Raw genomic sequence first — 22,211 nt, 5'->3', positions numbered from 1 at the left:
AAAAAAAAAAAAAAAAAAAAAAAAAAAAAAAAAAAAAAAAAAGAAAATCCAGCTCTTTTGTGTATTCTCCACTCTGTAGTCATTTGACCCCAATATTTCTTACCCTTTGGTTGGCCTTGTTCTGTGTGGTATCGGAGAACCAGCTGCAGGGGAGCAGTGGAGGAGGCAGATTTCAGCTCCACCTCCCGGGGAGTGGGGGGAGGGCAATAACTCCCCTGCCCAGAAGGTCAGTCTCACCAGACACTGTGCACGGGAGGCTTCAGTGGTCTGTGCAGCATGCCGATACTGTCCCCATTTTACAGAGCAGGAAGCCGGGACACAGAGAAGGTAAATGTCTTCCCCAAGGTCACTCAGTCGTGGCCAGTCTGGGATTCAAACCCAATATTGCTAGACTCCCTCAACCCAGCCTCCCATTGTCAGGCTCCATGTCTTGGAAGGAAGAATTTTGAGTCCACAGAAGGACCAGGCAGCATCTGGAAGGAGAGACCGCTTCCCAGGAGCCAGTGGAGTAGAGCAGGGTAAGCTCCTGTCCTGGAGGCTACAGACACACTCTCTGCCCCAGGGCAAGGGGACAGGCAGGGGAGCTCTGCGATTCTGAAAGTCTGTAATGTTCAGAGAGATGTGTGCAGACTTTAGACCCCAGGTTCTGTTAAGGGACCCAGGGGAGGTGCTCCATAACCTTCAGGGTCCCTAGTAGTGGGAGGGGCAGCTGTGTGCATTTTGGCCTGGGGCTGCAGTCTACAGTGGCAGGGGCCTGTAACCGTGGCAAAAGGCAGCAGCAGAGCCATCCCACCCCAGCGGCCATGTCCATGTGTCCTGTGTGGGGCCAGGGTTGCCGCTGCAGTTGTGCTCTGTGACTCTACGAGCTCCCGCTGCTAATGAGGTCTTTCTCTGTGTTCTTCTCTGAACATGGAGGGCTCTGGGGTGGGTGGGACAGGACAGAGACAAGGAGGGGTGAAGAGAAGACATGACCATCCTCAGGAGACAGTGAGGAGAAGGACTGGCCTTCAGGGAAATTGACCCACAATTGCCCAGATTGCTACAGAGGGGCTCCTGTTTCTGGAGGGTTAGGGTAAGAATGGAAGGAAATGCAGCAACCTCTGGGATGGAGCCTCCAGGATTCTCCATCGCAGCAGCTCCAACCTCAGCCTCCATCCCCTGGGGCAGGAATCAGCATCCTACCCCATCCACAGCCAGGGGCCACTCCTGCCCCAGCTGCTCGCCCTGTCTGGTCCCTCCTTGGGCAGCCTCCAGCACACTCCTCCTGATGCCTACCCTAGGAGCCAGCTGCTCCCCAAGCCCCAGCCCACTCAGCTTTTCTCCTGCTCCCTGAGGGTAAGTCTGGGGCTTACATGATGGTCCTGCCCACTCGTGGCCCTGAGCACCCCTCTGTCGCCCTGTCTCACATCCATACCTCCTTCTGTCCCTCACGCCATAGGTGACCACCACCTTGTGGCCAGCGTGATGCTAGGACCAGGGGACATAGAGACAGCTCAGGCTATTCCTGCCCTGAGGGAGCCCACAGCCCAGTGAGCCAGCCCTCATTATGCGCCTACTGTGTGCCACTTGAAGCCCTTCGGCTCATTTAACAGCCTCCCTCCGAGGGAAGGGCTGTTATTCCCATTTACAGCAAGGAGACCAAGGCTCAGAGGGGCCAAGTGACATGTTGAGTGGCAGAGCCAGCTCTTTAGAGCCCGTGCTCTTTCCATCTCCACAATTTACAATTTGATTGAGGGTCACGGTGGTGGGTGCCAAGAGTCTGTGCAGGATGGTCAGGGAGGGGAGGCCTTTGAGGCCTGGAGGGATGGAAAGGCTTCCTGAAGGAGCATCAGGTCTGGCCTAGGGGTCAGAGAGATGGAGGAGAGAAGTCCAGGGAACCAGGCTGGACCTGGGATCACCACACTGGGTCCCAGAGGGCAAGGTGAGTTTTGAGGGGAGCTGTTCAGGCTGCCTCCCAAGGGGGGCCTGTAGAGTCCAGTCAGTATGCCTGGGTTCAAATCTTATCCCCACTCCTCCCCTACCTGCTGACCCCTCTGACTCCCCTCCACTCACCCGTGTTGAGCCTTTATGCAAATTAGCAAAAAGCGCCCCTTTCTTAGGACACGACTGCCATGTGCCAGCAAATCATCATAATAAATATGCACATTGATGGTCACCATGATGTGAGTGGCACTTCTTAGGGGGCAGTGCAAAACTTGCTCAGCCATATGTGGTGGCCCTTCTCTGAGCCTCTGTGCAATGGGGGTAGATACCCCTAAATAAACAATCCCTAGTGTTATGCAGACTATGAGAGATGAAGGAGGCCGTGGCCGGGGCATTGAGGCAGCAATCACCGCTCCGTGTCTCTGGGAGCAGGGCCAGATTGGCTTGCTAATGGGTGGAGCGGGCAGGCCTCTCTCTGCTGTAATGTGCCCTGACAAGGACCATTAGTGCCATTGGGGCCTCTTTATCAGTGAAGCTGCTCCCAGGCCACTTCCTCCAGCTACTTCCTCACTTCCCCTTCCCTTCCTTCCAGCCCCTGCCATTCAGTGTTTTCCTCTGATTGTTCTTAGAGTGACCCCCGCTGCCTGCCTCCCTCTGTGCTAGGGCCTCTTCGTCCCCATCTACAGGCTCCCTGTGGCCTCCGGCTTCAGCTCCCAGGGCTTTAATCCCTAGGTTGACCCAACCCCAGCTCATGCCCTAGTTCTGATCATGGGGTTCCTGACGCCTTGTTGCTTGGGCCCTGCCTGCATTCCTTCCATGCCTGGATGCCTCACCCCCCACCACCGCCAGCTCTAGTTTTGGCTGGTTCCCAGGAGTGGGAGGCGCAGCCCCTCATTCTTGCCCTGCCTTGCTCCACTGTAAGGATTTGGACACGTGAGGACAATGCCTTTGGGGCATAGGACCCTGGCTGCCATGGGCCCTCCCAGCCCCTGTGGTCTTCCCGGCCCCCTGTCAGCCTTGCCTCTGGGCCCTGCATCATCCCGGCCACAGGACGTCTTCCCAGCACCTATGGCAGGTTCTCTACCTTCCCGCCTCTAGGGTACTTGCCTGGGACCAGACCCATCCTAGGCCAAGGCTCACCCCTCACCTAGGTCCATCTCAGAACCTTCTCTGCTGGTCAGAGGCACACAGGCCTTGCCCCTGAGGAGGCAAAGTGGTCTCTGTGGACAGACAGCCATCTAGCACTGCCAGCGTGGGCTCTGTAGAAGACTAGGCACTTCTTTGTGGGGATTGGGTGTTAAGCCTGAGGGAAATCTCTTACCCTGGTGAAATGCCAGGGTAGGAGAAAGGGTGTTTCCTCACCTATCATTTCATTATCAAATCTTTCTCAAGTTCCTGTGCCACCTGGAACACAAAGACTGCCTAGATCTCAAGGCACTTATGTACAGCAGGGAGACTGACATGTATAGAGTTCTAGAACTGTGGGGTCTGAGCCATAAGAGAGATGGCTGCATGGGTTACAGATCTCTGCGGAGATGGGATTCACCCTGCGAGACAGGGCAGTCTTCAGGGAGGAAGCACTCTGGAAGGAGTAGGGGTTTGCCTAATGGAGCAGAGACAGGTTGCTTTCTAGATGGAGGCTCCGGCTGTGTGAAGGCTTGGGGTCTGGAGAGCCTGTTTGGGGAACCATATGTAATTCTGTGCATGGGGCATAAAGCACAGAGCTGGCCTGGGCCAGACAGAGTAGGCCCTAATATCTACTGAGAAGCTCTGGCCAGTGGGAGACTCAAGCTGGGGCATGACATGACCAGATGGGTGTCAGTCTAAAGACATGGTTCACCCTTTGCGAGACTCAGATGTTTAAGCTGGCGTGGGACTCACCAGCTGCACTCTGCAGGAAATGAAGGCTGTTATGAGCAAAAAAGAATTTGAGGTGGCAAGAGGGATTCTGAGAAAGACTAGTCCTGGGGTGCTGGCTGGAGGATGGTGGAGGGACGGTCATGTGCAGACCCAGACTGCCTCCATGGGAGGCAGGACTGAGTCTAGGGACTCAGTCATTCTCTGGGTGGTGGCTCCTACGGTTCGATTGATCTAGAAGGGCACAAGTCCTGCCCTGCTCCTAGCCAGGGTTTCCCTATTCTTGACCAAGGCTGGGCTTTGCTGTGCCTGGAACTGGAGCTTGTGCCATTCTTGTATCCAGCTGGGGCAGACACAAGTGGCCTACTCTCTGAGAAGCCACCTCCCCAAACCTAAACCTGCTAGAAATACTGGGCCTCAGGGTGTCGTCACCTTTGCCTCTCTGTTTCTGTACAAAGTGAGGCTAAGCAAGGCAGTCTGGCTCTGCACATGACAAGGACTGGTGGCAGCTGCTCACCCAAGCACAAGTCGCCCAACTGGAGTGACCCACCTGGGCAGGAGGGTCACCCAGGCACCAGCCCTCTTGCCGAAGGTGAGGCATGGAGCAGGCCCTTAGTGGGTATGGAGTCATGGACCATTAGGGTGTGAAGGCCTTTCCTACATTCTGGAGAAGCAGAGGATGTCACAGATACGCTGGTAGTGTGCTGAGTGCTTGCCAAGCCACCTGACTTATATTGTCTCATTTAATTCTCCATCAATCCCATGGCATAAGTACTAGTATTGCCCTCATTTCACAGAGGTGAAAACTGAGTTACAGAAAGGATGAGTACTTTGCCCAAGGTTACACAGCTTGTAAGTGGTGACAGGGATCTGAGGTTCCCAGGTAGACTGATGGTATCTGCATGGTGTGGGGATGGAGGGATTCTGGACAGTGAGAGGACTTTCCCTCCTTCCTGCCCAATCCTGCATGTGGTCATAAAGTACTAGTGGAGTGGAAGTCGGCTCAGTCTCCATCCTTGCAGAACCCACACTCGTCTGGGGGACACAGTGGGCAGGTCATGGTGTGCAGAGCGTGAGTTTAGACAGAGGGATGCTGATGCTGCGGGAGCAGTGCAGCAGGCACGAGGGTGGCAGGGTGGATCCAGGGAGGCTTCACAGAGGCAGTGATATTTGAGCTGACTTGAAAGGTGAGTGGGAATGTTCAGGGAACAAGCCCACAGACAGTGGCCCTTCCAGGTTGTAGGAACTGGTTGTGGACGTCGAAGCTGGAGAGATCAGGGGGCCACACTCCAGGTCGGCTATCAGTAAGGAGCCATGAAGAGGTTAAACTGGGATGGTTTAGAAACATAGCAGGGAGCCCAGAGGTAGGGCTGCCTCCGGGACTTCACACCCTCAAGAGAAAGGTAGTCTTGGTTCTTCCTCACACTGACCTCTCCTCAAGGGCTGTTGACTTGTTCTGATGATCTCAGCAGTTTCCCGGGATGCAGGATATTCCAAGCTTTTTGTGCTTCCAAGATAAGGGGACGGATGAAAGCAGGGAGAAACCAGAGGTCCAGGAGGAAGTGCCTGCAGACGCCTGAGCTGGCCCCTCAGGAAACAGCAGTGGTGGTGTCAGTGTCCCCCGCCACCCCACTTCCATCTGGCTGGAGACGGGTATCTGGCCCAGTGGAGGCAGCAGAACACAGCACTTCTGTACTTCTTCCAGTCCACAGACCAGGGTGCTGGTCCTTAATCCTCTGCTAACTTGCTGTGTGACCTGGGCAAGTCACTTGGCCTCTCTGGGCCTCAGTGTTTTTCTCGGTAGCAGGGGGTAGAGGTGGAGAAGAACAGTGCCTTCTTTGTAGGCATGTGTGTGAGGGATGTGACTTCACAGACTGCCGATCACTGTGCCCGCACCAAGGGAGCCATCCCCAGAACAGGGAGAGCAGTACATGATGGAAAGGCTGCAGGCCACAGTGAAAAGAGCACAGCCCCAGCGGGGAGGCCCTGACTGCCCCTGGCTCTCCACCACTCTGTGACTTTGGGCTTGGTGATGGTGGACAGGTCACTTCCCCTCTCTGAACCTCAGTTTCTCCCAGGGTAAAGAGGGCAGGAATTTCTGCCTGGCAGATTTGGCTACAAAGTGGGAGGGAGGGGGACACATTCTGTTGGGAGGCAGCCTAAGGGGCTGGCCCCTGACCCGCTTAACCCCCTCCTCCTCTGCTCTTCCAGTGGGAGCGCCTCTGGTTCCTGCTCCTCACCTTCACCTTCGGCCTCACGCTCACCTGGCTCTACTTCTGGTGGGAAGTCCACAATGACTATGATGAATTCAACTGGTGAGTGGGGACAGTGGGCTGGGGAGGAAGGGCCCAGAGCCGGGTAGCCAGTAGCTGGGACCTGGGGGCTGGAGTTAGAGCCTGTCTCCCAGGCTGGCCCTCTGAACTCTGCCACCAGCTCTCTGTGTGGCCCTGGGCAGGGCCTACTCCCTGGGAGCCTCTGTCCTGCCCGCCTCCAGGGCTTTGGTGAGGAGGCTGCTGTGGGACTGTAGTGGGAAGTGCCTGAGGTGTGGGTGGGGATTGTATCACAGACTGGCAAGAAAGAAGAGGAGGACACAAAGAGAGATCCATGCCCTGAGGGGAGTCCCTGGGAATTTAGGGAAGGCTTCCTGGAGGAAGAGGCATGGGAACTGGGCCTTAAAGAATGGCTGGGATTGAAACCTGGGGAACTTTAGGGGCTGGTCTTGGAGACCCCTTGGTGCTTGCATTGATGATTCAGCCTGCATTCCTGGCCTCCTGAAGAGGTGGAGGGGAGCCTAAAAGAACAAAGGCTTACAGGAGCCAAAGCCCACTGGGGAGACACAGGACGCTCCTTCCCGGTGCTGTGACCATGGAAAATAGGGACATAAGGCTGGGCCAGGGCTCAGCTGGGGCTGGGGCCTCTGGTCACCCCCTTTGTAGACAAGAAATCTACAGCTCAGAGGTCTCTGCAGAGGAGATAGCCCTGGAGCCTAGGCCTCCTAACTCCCTTAGCCAGGCCCTGGGCAGGGCTGGCAGATGAGCTTGGGGACAGCTCAAAGTCCTTTGTGGGTACCTCAGATCCAAAGGCAGGGCTGTCTGAGCCACTTTCCTGGGTACAGGAGGGGCACCTGTTTTTTTCCTCTTCCCTATTCCATCGCCTGCCTTTTGTTAAGCAGTGGGAGGTCATGGGAGGAGGGCAAGGACCCAGGGTTCCATTGACAGATAAGGAAACAGGCCCAGGTCACACAGCCAGTTGGGGACAGAGCTGGGGCTTGGAAGCCTGGCTCCTCACTCCCCATCCATTGCTGTTCCTTCCTTTTTTTTTTTTTTTGGAGACGGAGTCTTGCTCTGTTGCCCAGGCTGGAGTGCAGTGGCACAATCTCAGCTCACTGCAAGCTCCGCATTCCGGGTTCATGCCATTCTCCTGCCTCAGCCTCCCGAGTTGCTGGAACTATAGGTGCCCGCCATCACGCCCAGCTAAGTTTTTGTATTTTTAGTAGAGACGGGGTTTCACCGTGTTAGCCAGGATCGTCTCAATCTCCTGACCTCGTGATCCGCCTGCCTCGGCCTTTCAAAGTGCTGGGATTACAGGTGTGAGCCACCGCGCCTGGCCTATTCCTTCCTTTTGATCAGATGTTCAGGTCAGCATGGCCGTGAGCAAGTCCCCGGTGCTCTCTGAGCCTCTCCTTCTGTAAATGGGATAACTCCGACCTCATCAGGTCTTTCTGAGGATGAACTGAGATGATGGACACAACAGGGCTCAAAGCTCTACCTAAACATGAGGGCTGCTTCCTGGGAGACCACATCTCTAGCTGGGAGGCAGCATGATGTTAGTATTTGGGATTTTCAGGACCCTGGGCTTCTGACAGGCTGTGGTTTAGGATTCTGTGATGATCCTGGGACTCTGTTCATGGAGCTGGGTGTCCACTTTTCCCCGCATGGCACCAGGCTGTGCCTCTGTTATTAATGAACGTAATCAAGAATATGCTGCGGTCCCACCCCTGCTCTGCGGCAGCCAAGCAAGATGAGCCGGAGCCCCGGCAGAGTCCCAGAGGTGGCCTCTGGCCTTTATTAAATGCCATAAATCAATTATTCATCTTTGCAGATGTCCAAAGCATGGGCACCATCATGAGTAAATGGGAACGTTCCCTATTGGTCCTCAACTGCAGACCCGGATAGTTCTTCCAAACTGGAAGTCTGCTGCCTAGAAGATCATCAAGTCTACCCCCATCATGTACAGATGGGGAAATGGAGGCCCAGAGAGGGGCAAGACTCATTCATGGTCACACAACCAGTTAGTGCCAAAAACATGAATTGAGGACAGACTGAAGAGACTAAGGCTTAGAGAGGTTAAGTAGCCTTTCCAATGTCACACAGCAAGAAGCAGACAGATCTGGGACAGAAACTTCAGCCTGCCTGACTGTATCATGTCCATGGAGCCACCCACTCTACCCAGAAAGTGAACTCCCTGTCACTGGGAGATTTAGGCGGAGGATGGGTTCCTGCTCTGTCGGGGAGGTGGCAAGGGGAGGCCTGCCTGGCACTTAGGGATGCCTGGAGACCTGCAGCTTCTTCAGCCTGTCACCTCAGTTTCTTGGAGTCAGTGCTGGGGTTCAGGATGCCCTGGCCCAGTCCTGATGGTCTCAAGAGTCTCTGGGAACCAGGCACAATGACTCATGCCTGTAATCTCAGCCACGTTGGGAGGCCCGGCAGGCAGGTCACATGAGTCCAAGGTGTTCAAGATCAGCCTGGGCAACGTGAAAAAACCCCACCTCTACAAAAACTACAAAAAATTAGCCAGGTGTGGTGGCATATGCCTGTGGTCCCAGCTACTCAGGAGGCTGAAGTGGGAGGATTGCTTGAGCCTGGGAGGTGGAGGTTGCAGTGCAGTGAGCCGAGATCGCATTTTACCCCATTCTGTAAAATGGGAGTAACGCTGACCTCATCAGATCTCTCTGAGGATGAAATGAGATGATGAACATGAGAAGACTCAAAGCTCTACCTAAACATGAGGGCTGCTTCCTGGGACACCACATCTGTAGCTGGGAGACCACTGCACTCCAGGCTGGGCAACAGAGTGATACTCTGTCTCAAAAAAAAAAAAAAAAAGAAAAAAAAGTCTCTGAGAATAATTCAATTCATATAGTAAGAGGGTGTGAGTGACAGCCGGGGATCAGCACTAGACAGGAAGGCCAGGGAGGGCCGTCTGGGCTGTTGCTGTCCTGAAGGACCTCCCTGCCAAAAGGGGTCACACTTGAGAGACAAGTGGGACCAGAACATCTTTCAGGAATAGTTATCAGGAGCAAGTCTTGCCCCTCTTCAGGCCTCAGTTTCCCAACTGTATGGTAAGGTGAGTGCCTTCAGTGATCTGCCAGGCAGTAGATTTTCCCCTGGACTCTGAGGGTGAGGGCCAGGGAGGGCAAATGCCCCATGGGGTCTTCCTGGTGTCCCTTCCCAGCTCTCTGGCAAGGTCCCAGATGACAGCAGGCTGAAGCTGCCTGGTGCTGACTCGGATTTTCTAATGACCTTGAACAAGTTGCTGCCTCTTTCAAGCCTCAGTTTCCCCCTTTGTACAAGGAGGATGTAGGTGGTTCATTCTTTGCGGAGAGCATCTAAGCACTATCTATCAGGCCCCTTAAAAAGTTCATTCCCACCAGGCACAGTGGTGTGTGCCTATAGTCCCAGGCACCAGGGAGGCTGAGACGGGAGGATCGCTTGAGCCCAGGAATTCAAGTTCACCCTGGGCAACATAGCAAGACCCTGTCTCAAAAAGAAATTCATTCTCTTTGACCCTATAATTGTATCTGTAGGAATCTATCCTCAGGAAGTAATCAAAAATACAGAAAGATATGTATAAAAATTTCATTTTTATGTTAATTTATAATAGTGAAGAATTAGAAAGTATTTCATGCCACTAGTAGGAAGCTGGTTACATATGGTACATTAATTCAGTGGAAAACCACGTGGCTGTTTTAAAAATCACATTTTCTCAGGATTTTTACTGGCATAAGTAAATGCTTGTGTTGAGAAGACAGTTGGCCAGGCATGGTGTCTCACGCCTATAATCCCAGCACTTTGAGAGGCTGAGGTAGGAGGATCACTTGAGCTCAGGAGTTTGAGATCAGCCTGGGCAACATGGCAAGACCCTGCCTCAACAAAAAATACAAAAAAAAAAAATTAGCCAGATGTGGTGGTGGGTGTCTGTGGTTCCAGCTGAGGTAGGAGGATCGCTTGAGCCCAGGAGGTCAAAGCTTCAGTGAGCCATGTCCACATCCCTACATTCCAGCCTCAGTGACAGAGACCCTGCCTCAAACAAACAAACAAAAACCAGGAGAGTTTAGAGTACTTACCATGCGTCTCACCTCACTTTATCCTCATGAGACCCCATAAAAGGCACTTTCTTATCCCCATCCTATAGGTGAGGAAACTAAGTCTCAGAGAAGTCAAGTATTACATTCGGTCAATTCTAAGACCCCCAATTTTCACATTTTAACATTGAAGTTGAGATGACAGTCACAATTGATGGCATCTTAGACTCAGTGAAGCCTGTCCTCCACAAGGTCCTGCAAGACAGTGAAAAGCAGAGAAGAGAGGGGGTTTGAATCCAGCCTGCGTGCCTCACTTCAAAGCCCATGCTCCTGACTGTGTTGCTTTGTGCAATGGGGTCCTGGCTTTGCTGTTTATACAAACATATAGGCACAGGGGCGGGGGAACCCACAGGAGGAAGATCCAGCACAGTCTTGGGAATGATTACTTCTGGCCAATAGGATTATGGGGCATTATTTTCTCCTTTACATTTCTTGGTCCCCAGGTGGCTGCCATGAGCAGGCATGGTACAGCATCAGGCAAACGCTGAGTCTCATTGCTGCGTGGGCAGGGCCTGGTCATTGAGCCCAGCCTGTGGTCTGTGTGGAGGCTGAGACCATCTTGATTCCTGGGCCAGGCAGTGGCCTGGTGGAGGTCTGACCCCTGCCCCCTCTCCTCCTGGCAGGTACCTCTACAACCGCATGGGCTACTGGAGCGACTGGCCCGTGCCCATCCTTGTGACCACAGCTGCTGCCTTTGCATACATCGCTGGCCTCCTGGTACGTGGGGCTGTTTTGGAGGGCAGGTGGCCCTGCTCCCAGGGGAAGGGAGACTGGGCCTGTGCTAGGCTGATGGAGGGCGCCACCCTAGTATAAAGGGGAAAGTTGTATTTGTAGGAATGTTGTATTTATAGGAATCTATCCTAAGGAAGTAATCAAAAATACAGAAAGATATGTATAAAATTTTTATTTTTATGTTAATTTGTAATAGCAACTAATCAGAAGCTATTTCATGCCACTAGTAGGAAGTTGGCTACATATGGCACATGAATTCAGATTTTGCCCAGGGCCTCTAGGGCTGCTGCACCTCTGAGGCCTGGGTCCCCCAGGGGAGGAAGTCCTCTTGCTTTTGCCCATCTCTCTAGGCTGCCCCTTCCTGGAATGTTTGCCCTGGACCCAGTGAGAGCTGTCCTGGCTGAGAGGGCCCACTGCAGGCTTCCTCTTACAGGAGCCTCTGCTTTGGATTCTTGCTCCCAATATTCCACTCACTGAGATGCAGGTGGATCCCCCATGCTGGACTGGGGGCTCCTTGGGGACATACTCAAGTCTGTTTCAGAATTCCAGGGACTGGAACTCCCAAAATGTTTGATGAATGAAGTTGCGTAGTCCAAGTACAGCAGCTCCCAGTGACCTCTTAATGGGGAATCCCACAAAGGAAGAACCTAGAGGCCTGGAATCATCTGGGAGGAGGCCAGGCTCAGGCTGGCTAGTCTGGGCTGGGCTGGGGAGGGCAGGGCATTCCCATTGCCTGGAGGGAGGTTTGCTACCTCTGCCCAGGGTCAGACCCAGAGCAGCAGTGGGGAGCAGGGTGTCTGAGAAAGTGGCAAAGTCTTCCCGCCCACACGGGTCTGACAATCACCCTGTGGGCCCCTCCTCAGGTCCTGGCACTATGTCACATTGCCGTGGGGCAGCAGATGAACCTGCACTGGCTGCACAAGGTAAGGGCCGCCTCAGCTGGGGTGGGGAGAGGGCAGGGGAAGCTGGAGGTGGCAGCAGCAGAGGAAGGGCCTGGCCACCGTATCCCTCCCCGGATCACTGTTAGAATTGTTCTCATAGCTAATACTGAGCACTCACTATGTGCCAAGCACGTTTCTCACAACCTCGCCCGTCTTCACTCACTTAACGCTCACGGCAACCTTGTGATGTAGGTACTGCTATCATTCCACTTTGTGGTTGGGGAAACTGAAGTACGAAGAGGTTAATTAACTTGCCTAAGGTTCCCAGTTTAAACATGGAAGATCCAGGTTCCTGGTCCCGTAGTCATGCGATTAACCAGCAGAGCTCCACAGCTCATACCGTAGCACCCACCCTCGGGGGCCCTGCCTCGGGTCTCACCCGCCTCTTCCTTCTTTGGTGAGCTCTTTTGAAAACTGTGATCTGGCGATGGCATTCCCCAACTTGAAGCCTTTTCACCACTCCCAGGATGACCCAAACTTCCCTACCTGGCATGATCTGGCCCCTGCTCATCTCCCAACCCGTCATGGGACAGTCACCCTCAGCTTCTGCTACATGAGACATCCCATGCTCTCCCAGCATGTCTGCCTCCCTCCCCTGTTTAGCACTTTGCTTTTGTCCTCCCTTTCTCTCTCAGACCCCTTCCTCAGTACCTCTCCTACATACACAGGCTTCTCTCCCGGGACTTCCTCAGCCCCTGCAGCCCCCACTGCTACATGTCTGAAGAGCTGTGTTTTTGTGTTTTTAGTATTCGTCTGGCTCCTGACCCCGACCCATCCAGTCGAGGTGCTCCTTGCAGGCCAGAGTTAACCTCCATCTCCCTGTTCCCAGTAACCCCCTCAGGGCTGGGCCCAAAGCAGACAGGCTTCACACAATTCTGGAGCCTTAACTCTCTGCCTTACGTCCGTTGCAGGCATAGTGCTGAAGTGTGTTTCTGATGCCTGGCCTTCTTGAGGCCCTGGTGGGCACAGAGTGGTACCCAGCTTAACAAGGCAGAGCCCCTCCCTCTCAGGAACATTTGGATCATCTCCCTTTCCCCAGAGCCTGGCTCCCTGTGGGCCTGCCATTTAGGAAAGGGCAGAAATGTTCAGAAACTACCATGAGCCCATGAGATGGGGCCAGAGTGACTCCAAGGGTAGGGGCTCACTTCTAGCTGGAAGACGGATGTGGAACAGGAAAGGAAGAGGGGATGGCATGAGCCTGGGTTGGGCTGTGTGGAGTGGGAGGTGCCTGTGAGCATCCAGGAAGGCACTGAGGTTGGTTTGTTACACAGGCCTGGAGCTTGGGAGTCAGACCCCAGAGACTGAAGTCTCAGAGTGGTAGGAGCCGTGAGCAGCCCCTGGTCCCTCCACCTTCCTCCTGCCCCTCACTCTACTCACAGGCCTCCTCTGGGCTTCCACTGTCCCCTCTGTGAGGGACTTTCTTCTCCTGGCCACAAAGCTGGCATTTGAAAGAACTGTACCAGCTGGCACCCTAGGTGCAGCTGGCACATGCTGTGGTCACCTTCTGGGGCCATGCCTGGCTCTCAGCAGGTAAGGTCACACCTGCTTGATCCTAGTGGAGAGACCTATAGAGCCGCTGAGCCAGCTGGAGCTGGCAGATCAATGTAGGGAAGCATATCCCATTGTCCATGCTGGTACCAGCTGCCAAGGTGCCTTCCTCTGCCCTCTGCCCCTCTGTGAGATCGCAGCATGAGCAGGGTCCTTCCAGGTGGAGCTGACCCAGAGCTAGGCCCGCCCCACCAGGAGGGAGTTCCCCAGAGCTCAGAGTGTTCCAGCAGGGCCTGGAAATTCTGTTGTTTCCAAGATGCTGTGATTTGATTCTAAAATTCTAAGAACAATTTATTCTTTTTTGCTTGTTTTGTTTTAATTAATTTTTGACCATGTAATACATCGACATGATTCAAAATACAGAAAGCACAAAAAAGTATGCAAAGAAAGTCTCCTCACTATCTTTCCAGACAGATTGTAAGCACATGCACATGTACATATGCATTTCTTTTTTCTTTGAACACAAACAGTCGCCTACTCCACCCTCTGTTCTGCACCTTAACAGAATTCTTGAAGCTTGTTCTTCCCTGCATTAAAGCATCCCTGTTGGTGTCCATCCCTTTCTCCTGCTCCCTGGTCTGGATATTCCCTGATTCCCTAGGCATCTAGCCAGTTCCCTGTTGATAGACCAGATCAACATCCTAGCTGCTTTCTGTCTTTTGCCAGGACGATGTGGCGGTGACCTGGGAGAGGAATTTCTGGGTGAAGAATGTGTACTTTCATAATTTTGATCTTGCCAAATGGCCTCCTTGCTAAGTGCCACCGATTCATGCTCTCTTAGCAATGGATGGTTGTTCTATAAAAACACCCTTGCCCATAAAGCATCAGCTGACTTATTGGCTTTTGTCAGCCTGATGGGTGAAAAATGGTATCTTGCTGTAGTTTTCATTTGCATTTCCCTTCGGGTGAGTTAGATTCAGCATTTTTCACATGTTTGGTTTGAGTAACTTGTGTTTTCTTTTCTATAAAACTGTCTCTTCATATCTTTTGCCATTTTTGCCATTGCTTTTTGCTTATTCATTTGCAGGAACTCTTTATAGATGTGGGAAATTAGCCATTTGGCTAACAAACTGCAAATAATTCTTCCTAGTTTGTCATTCATCCTTTGACTTTGTTCATTGTGTTTTTACCATGGGGATATATATATTTTTTTATTGTTACACACTTGAATCTGTCATCTCTTGATAACTCCTTGGTTTTGTGTCAGACTCAGAAAGGTCTTTCCCACTCCAAGATTATAAAAATTTCTCTATGGTGTCACTTGGTAATTATATATTTCCACGTTTTTAACATTTAATTTTTTCTCTTTTTGGAAGCTATTTTGGGGTATAGTGTGATCTTACTCTGTTCTTTTTAGATGGCTTCCCAATGGTCCCAACTCTCTCTACTGAGAATTTGTCCTTTACTCATTTGAGATGCTATTTTTATCATATACTAAATTTTCTTTATGTATTCAGATCTGTTTCTGAACTTTTTGCTTATTTTCATTTATCTATCTGGTCTTATATCAGTATCACAGCACTCTAAAGACCACAGTTTTATAGTATGTTTTAATCATGAACTTTATTTTGAGAGTCCCTGGTTCCCCTGGGTCCTGAGGAGGGGAGGACAGAGATGCTCAGGACAGGGTAAGAGGGAGCCATTCACAGCAGGCTAGGTGCTGAGTAGATCTGGTGCCCATATGGGGACCAGATCTCCTGCCTCCTCCTCCCTAGTCTGCCAAAATCTCCTGTTTCCCAGAAATCTCTCCCAGGTGAGTGTTCAAGAGAAATTGATGTACCCAGGAGGTGAGGGAGCAGGCTGAAGGGTTCTTGGGAGCTTTACAGTAAACAGGAGGCCCTTTCACTGAGATGCCCTGCTTCCTGTCCCACCTACCACCCTCTATGAGGTGCTTTGGTTACAGCTCACACCTCCCCAGCCTGCCCTGAGCACACTGCACCGCTCTTGTGTCCTCGCCTGACTCCCCTGCCTCAGTGGCAATAGCCCCCAACCCAGGACCTGCACAGAGGAGGTGTCTGTCAGGGACCCAACCTGAACCCCAGAGAGGAGCACTGGGTACCACATGGCCCCAAGGCAAGTTACTAGCTGGGCTGGGGCTGGGGCTTCTGCCTCCTACCAGGCCTCCATCAGCCTCTACCTGCCATCTGCTGTGTCTACTTCATCACCTCTGCTGGTGATTTCAGACTTCTCTCCATGCACTGGCCCAAGCTTTATGGTTTTTCCTGGTGTCCAGCCTCTGTCCCTCCAGCAGCAGCGTAAGGCAGGCACATTCACTGAGCGCCTCCTGCGTGTGCCAGGCACTGTGTTCACCATAACAGCAGTAACCATCATTTATCGGGTGCTGACCACATGTGTCGGGTACCTTTCACTCAGAAAATCACAATCATTTCACTCCTTACGACAACCCTTTTCCCATGATATGCTTACTTTTTTAAATGATACCACTGATACTTAGTAAGCATTTTCTTCTGACCAGCCATTGTACTAATCATTTCACTTGCATTTCCTCATTGATCTTCCCCAACCGCCTTCCAGGTAGGTACTCACTATCCCTATTTCACAGCTCTGGAAAGGTTCCTGGAGAGGATGTGGAAAGATCCCCAGTAGGTAGCAGAGCCAGGATTTGACTGAAGACCGTGACTCAAGTGAGGCTCTTAACCCTGGGCCAACTGTCTGCCATTTGGACTGCAAATCCCGGAGGTCAGATACCCCTAAGAGGCCAGCCGTTGCACCTCTGCAAGGCAGGATTCCACCTTCTCTCGGGTCCCAGCACCCTGGCCAGACTCATCGAGTGAATGAAAGACTCTATTGTACCCCCTGTTCCCACCATTGCCATCACAAGCCATAGTCCCACGAGGACAGAGAACTCAAGGCCACTTTCTCAGAGGAGGGCGGTGGTCTGTCTCTAGGCCTCTAGGGTGGGATTCATCCTTCTCAGTCAGATTTCAGGAGCGACGGTGGTTGCATTGTTGGGTGTCAGTGCTATTGCTGTGACTTAATGATGCAAGGTAGGGGGAGTCCCACAGACACTGAACATGCAGTGATGTTGCTGAGCGTGATGATTACCGCCAAAGCACCTGTGGAACCCAGAGATAATAACATTTTTAATTGTAATAGGGTTTGGGGAATCAGTTTTATTGCAAGTCATTTCCATTAACAGTTAGGTAAGGCCGGGCGCGGTGGCTCAAGCCTGTAATCCCAGCACTTTGGGAGGCCGAGACGGGCGGATCACAAGGTCAGGAGATCGAGACCATCCTGGCTAACACGGTGAAACCCCGTCTCTACTAAAAAATACAAAAAACTAGCCGGGCGAGGTGGCGGCGCCTGTAGTCCCAGCTACTCGGGAGGCTGAGGCAGGGGAATGGCGTAAACCCGGGAGGCGGAGCTTGCAGTGAGCTGAGATCTGGCCACTGCACTCCAGCCTGGGCGACAGAGCGAGACTCCGTCTCAAAAAAAAAAACAAACAAACAAAAAAAACAGTTAGGTATTGTGATGAGACGCTCCCAGAAACCGCCCTTAACTCGCTGTGTGTAGGGCCTCCTCCCACGATGGCCACAAGGGGGCAGCTGCGCGCCGGGGTCAGCCGGGAGGAGGGGCCTGAGTGCCGAGGGCGGGGTTCTCAGGGGTTCGGAGGCGCGGCTGGGCCTCCCTGAGACTGCACAGCCCAGCGTGCTGTCAGAGAAAGCGCACACCCCCTCACCCCCTGAGATGGGCAGAAGGTGTTCGCTTCTGGTTCTGCCCCTTCGAAGCTCCGCAGCCAGCTGTTCCGCTCCCCGAACTTCGCTTCCCGTGTGTGAGATGAGGATACCCATACCTCCGCTGAACCAACCTGGGGACCACGCGAAGCACCCCCACAGGCCCAGGCACGCTTGTGCCTCTTCCCGCCCTGAGCCCTGAGCCCTGAGCCCGCATGTCGCAGCCCCTCCAGCCGCTCACCTGTCTCGGCCTCACTCGCGTCTCTTGGGGGAACAGCCATCAGTTTCCAGGCTGATGGGCTGGAATGAAAAGCCCCCAAAGGGAAACTTAATCCCAGGCGAGACTCAGCCTTCCCCGCCAGCGAGTGAAGGTCCCTGGGCAGGGAGCGGAGATGCTGGCCACTGCCCCACGCTCATCGTCTAGAAATGCCACTGTCCCTGCTCAGCGTCAGAGGGTTCTTGGCCGCTACTGCCTCTGGGAAAAGTTGCCTCCGGAGAAAGGGAGTGAGGGCCCTGCCAGCAGTGAGAATGGCTCCAGGGAGGCAGGACAGCCGGCAGTGCTGTGGGAGGACAGGCCTTTGGAGGGAGGTGGGAGACGAGTCTAGAGAAACCAGGGAGACGGAGGTGGCGGCTTTGACCCTTGCAGAGACTGGGAGCTGCGGGAGACTTTGGAGGAGAGCCACAACCTGGGCTTTAGAGAGACAGGCCTCGGGATGGGGAGGGTGGTGGGTGGAGTGAGATCCACGGCCAGGGGCGAGGGGCTGGGGGCCAAGGAGCCGAAAACCTCTGCTGAGCTTCGCGTGGTTGAAGATTTCAGGTCTCCCCTGTCCCTAGAGATCTCTGTCCCTTGGAGGTGCCACCTCATCCTCCATGAGAGCTGTGCTTTGCTTTCTTCTGGAGGCTGCAAGGAGGATGGCCCCCATCACGGTGGACCTGGATGCTGGGAGTCTGGGAGAGGGCAGACCGTGGAGATGGGGCAAGTGGAGCTGTGTTTCACCACCCACCCCTGCCTGAAGTGCCACTGTGAGCCCAGCCCAGAGTGCCAGGCTGGGCTACACTCCAGGCTCCTGCAGTGGACCCAGGTCCTCAGCCTCCTTCCCCTAAGGCCTGGGCATGGCCTTGGCAAGTGGGTTTCCTCCTCTGCTGTGCCAAGCCGAGAGTACAGGGAGGCTGGGCAGGGTGTGACTAATCTGCCTTGGGTGTGACTAATCTGCCAGGCCCAGGGAGGTATCCCTACTGAATGTTCTCCCTCCTCACAGCTCCCTCCTCCTCCTGTCCCCATCCTCCCTTTCATTTCTCACTGTCCCTTCCTCATTGGGTCTGCCGGCCTCCTCCTGCCTCAGTCTCTCCCTGCCATGTCTGTCTGCCGGTCTCTGGTTTCCTGGCAGCCCATGCCTGTCTCTTTCCTCCCTCCCCTCTGCCCTGCTCCATTGGCCTCTCCTGCTCTCCCTGTCTCTCCCTTTGGTGCCTCTCTCAGACACACTGGGAACCCTCCCACCCACTCTGAGTCTGTCTGGTGTCTCTTCCCCCTCCAGATCGGGCTGGTAGTCATCCTGGCGTCCACAGTGGTGGCCATGTCGGCCGTGGCCCAGCTGTGGGAGGACGAGTGGGAGGTGCTGCTGATCTCCCTGCAGGTGAGTGGGGAGGGGGCCTGGGTGGCTGCTCCCCCAGGACCCTCACAACAACAGCCTTTCTGTCATTTCCCTTCCTCTAGACCAAGGCCCAAAGAGGGGCAGGGAGGGGCCCAGAGTCACAGAGCAGGTCAGAACTAGGGAGGATGCCAGGGTCCTGAGGCTCCCAGTGTCCTCAGTTGGCAGATGGAGACAGGGTTGCCTGCCCATGGGTAGAAGTAGGAGGCTGGTGACACAGGGTCTGGGCAGAGCTGGGCGTCATTGGTCTCCCTTCCCTCTCCCTGCACGCAGGGCACAGCGCCATTCCTGCATGTGGGGGCCCTGGCAGCAGTCACCGTGCTCTCCTGGATTGTGGCAGGACAGTTTGCCCGCGCAGAGCGGACCTGTGAGTAGAACTGTGAAGGGCCTGCCCCTCCAATCCCTGCAGGTGCCAAGACCAGCTGGCGCTGCCATGACCTGGGCTTTCCCTGGGTGGCCTGGGGACGGGGTAGGGTCCCTGCACTCAGTGAGGGGGATCCTGCCTCAGAGTGGCCCACAGAGTCCATGGAGGGTCGCAGCTTCGGTCGGCCTCACACTGTATTCCTCCTCCATGTCTCTCTCTGCCTGCGTGCATGTGTATCTGTGTGAGTTAGAGGCGGGGTTCACCTTCCCAGCAAGAATAAAGGCTGCCTCCAAGAGCACCTGGATCCTGACAGGGCGGGGGTAGAGGGGTCCAGCATTGCACCCCAACCTGCCCGGGGCTCACCAGGCAGCACTAACGGCCCCTTACCTGCAGCCTCCCAGGTGACCATTCTCTGTACCTTCTTCACCGTGGTGTTTGCCCTCTACCTGGCCCCTCTCACCATCTCTTCTCCCTGCATCATGGAGAAGAAGGACCTTGGCCCCAAGCCCGCCCTCATTGGCCACCGTGGGGCCCCCATGGTGAGTGCCATCTCAGGGTCCTAACAGCCCCATGGGGTGGGGTGCGATGGGGGAGACCTTCTTGGGAAATTGATATATGTAACAGTAGCAACCATCTGTAGCTTTTTGAGGGGAGGTGCATGGGAAGGATTGGTAAAAAGGCCGGGAGTGCTGGGATGGAAGCACATCTTGAAGCATCCTGAAGGCGTCTTCCTAAAAAGATTTCACTTTTGTCTTAAGTGCCCTGCAAAGATGCAGGAGGGTTTTAGGCCCAGGCTAGACCCAGGTGCAGGTTAGGAAGGCCCAGGAGACGGATGCTGAGTGTGGGGCCTGGGGGCTGCCACCAGGCATCAGGAGAACCCTCCAGGAGAGCTGGGAGGCAGCTCAGAGCCCACTGTGACAGTGAGTATGGCTGAACCGGCTTGAGTTGGAGAGAGAGGAAGGGGTCAAAGTCAGTGCCGCATTCTGCCACTGGGGCACCCCATGGCCCTGCAGGAGAGCTTCGGTGAGAGGGCAGGCTCCAGAGCCGTGCTGCCTGAGTTAGCATCCCGGCACAGCCCCTCACCAGCTGTGGGAGGCCCAACAGTTTCCATCTCTGTGCCTGGTTCCCTCGTCTTGTACCATGGGATTAGAGAGAGCACCTGCCGTGGGACTATGAGGAGCAGGAGGTAGCCTGTGTGCAGTGCCCAGATATGCATGTGGCGCACAGAAAGTAAGAGGTAGACACTGCTGTTACCTTGGGCAGGGCCATCTGTCTGGACCAGGGTCTCTTCCTCCATGAAAGCCTTGAACCCTGGGCTTCTCAACAGAGGCAGTACCACTCCCACCCTGCTGAGGAGGCGGGGGTGTGGGCACTTCCTGAGGGCTTGGCTTCCCAGTGTTTCAGGCTGTTGTGGGACCTCAGGGTAGTAAGGGGGCCTCACATAACTGCTTTAGAAGGAGGTGCTGGGTCTGCCAGGCTGCCACTCACTCTGGAAGTCTGGCCCCCTGCGTGTGGTGGGTGTTATTTTCTCAATGAGACTCCAGCCCCTGAGCCAGACTCCCGTGCTGACCCCAGCCCCTCCCAGAGGCAGCCAGTGGGGATCTGGATCTCGGGTCCAGTTTGGCCACATGCTGCCTGTGCATCTTGGAGGGGGTCACCAGTCCACTCTATGCCTCAAAGGTATGGATGCCCCTGCTGCTGGTTATTGTGAGGATCAGTTGGAGCCCAGCCTTCCCAGCAGGGACAGGGGAACTCTTCTGAGGGGCTCAGAATGACGGCCTCTCCTGTCTCCATGACTCAGATTACCATCTCCCAGGCTCCCTCCAGCGGCCAGGGGACACAAGTGGTATGCTGAAGCAGGAAGGTGGGTGTGTGAGGGGGCCCCAGTGAAGATGGTTTTCTTTAGTAGAAAAAGGTCAAATATATGTAGAAGTGGAGAAAAGCGTATAACAACTCACATAATGAAGAAGGATGTAATGAATCCAGTCCCATACTTACCAACATTTGGCCATTCTTGCTTCATCTGTCTGCTACTTTTTTTTCTGGGGTAGTAAAGCAAATCTTAGGCATCGCATCGTCTTACCCATAGGCACTTCAGGATATATCTGTACACATGAGGACTTTAGAAAGATACATAACCACAATGCTGTTATTACACCCAGCCAATATTAAGGATAATGATTCCTTAATATCATCTAAAATAGAATCCATGTTCAATTTCCCTTTATTGTCTCAAAAATATCTTTTTACAGTTTAGTTGTTAAAAATCAGGATCCAAATGCGGTCCACAGCATGCATCTGGTTGGTGTGTCTCTGGAGTGCCTTTTGGTCTGTAACAATCCCCCCGCTGGGCTCGGTGGCTCATGCCTATAATCCCAGCACTTTGGGAGGCCGAGGCAGGCAGATCCCCTGAGGTCAGGAGTTCCAGACCAGCCTGACCAACATGGAAAAACCCCATCTCTACTAAAAATAGAACATTAGCTGGTGTGGTGGCACATGCCTGTAATCCCAGCTACTTAGGAGACTGAGACAGGAGAATCACTTGAACCCGGGAAGCAGAGGTTGCACTGAGCTGAGATTGCACCATTGCACTCCAGCCTGGGCAACAAGAGTGAAACTCTGTCTCAAAAATAAATTAAATAAAAATCTCCCTCCCTTTTTTCCCTTAGGCTGTTTATTTGTCCTGAGAAACTGAGTCATTTGTCCTGTGGGATTTTTCACATTCTGCAACTGGGTGATCATGCCCTGGAGGTAGTTTTTGAGGGGCTGGCAAGGGTCCTCTCTGTGTGTCCCTGTGCATTGCCTTGGGGGTCTCTGACTCTGGGTCCACATGTCTGTGTGTGGTGGGCCCAAGTGTACATCTCTGTCTTTTTTTTTTTTTTTTTTTTGAGACGGAGTCTCGCTCTGTCGCCCAGGCTGGAGTGCTGTGGCCAGGTCTCAGCTCACTGCAAGCTCCGCCTCCCGGGTTCCCGCCATTCTCCTGCCTCAGCCTCCGGAGTAGCTGGGACTACAGGCGCCCGCCACCTCGCCCGGCTAGTTTTTTGTATTTTTTTAGTAGAGACGGGGTTTCACCGTGTTAGCCAGGATGGTCTCGATCTCCTGACCTCGTGATCCGCCCGTCTCTACTAAAAAAATACA

The 22,211-nt window shown here is 53.9% G+C and overlaps 1 protein-coding gene across 4 annotated transcripts in view; it reads left to right on the top strand.

The window, feature by feature from the left end:
- The window catches only part of GDPD5 (glycerophosphodiester phosphodiesterase domain containing 5), a 92,621-nt gene that overhangs the window by 58,784 nt on the left and 11,626 nt on the right, over positions 1-22,211 (top strand). For 3 of the 4 annotated variants that reach the window (XM_025357846.1, XM_025357847.1, XM_025357845.1), the window contains 6 exons: positions 5,992-6,095; positions 10,768-10,861; positions 11,740-11,799; positions 18,596-18,694; positions 18,983-19,076; positions 19,467-19,612. In XM_025357846.1, the coding sequence (XP_025213631.1) occupies positions 5,992-6,095; positions 10,768-10,861; positions 11,740-11,799; positions 18,596-18,694; positions 18,983-19,076; positions 19,467-19,612 (597 nt within the window). Of the gene's footprint in view, positions 1-5,991; positions 6,096-10,767; positions 10,862-11,739; positions 11,800-18,595; positions 18,695-18,982; positions 19,077-19,466; positions 19,613-19,938; positions 20,097-22,211 lie in introns of all 4 variants that reach the window. The other variant, XM_025357848.1, reaches the window with a different exon arrangement.

This window comes from Theropithecus gelada, chromosome 14 (assembly GCF_003255815.1).
Source record: "Theropithecus gelada isolate Dixy chromosome 14, Tgel_1.0, whole genome shotgun sequence".
NCBI lineage: Eukaryota > Metazoa > Chordata > Mammalia > Primates > Cercopithecidae > Theropithecus > Theropithecus gelada.
The sequence above is the reverse complement of the archived record's forward strand: the minus strand, read 5'-3'. Positions and strand labels throughout refer to the sequence as shown.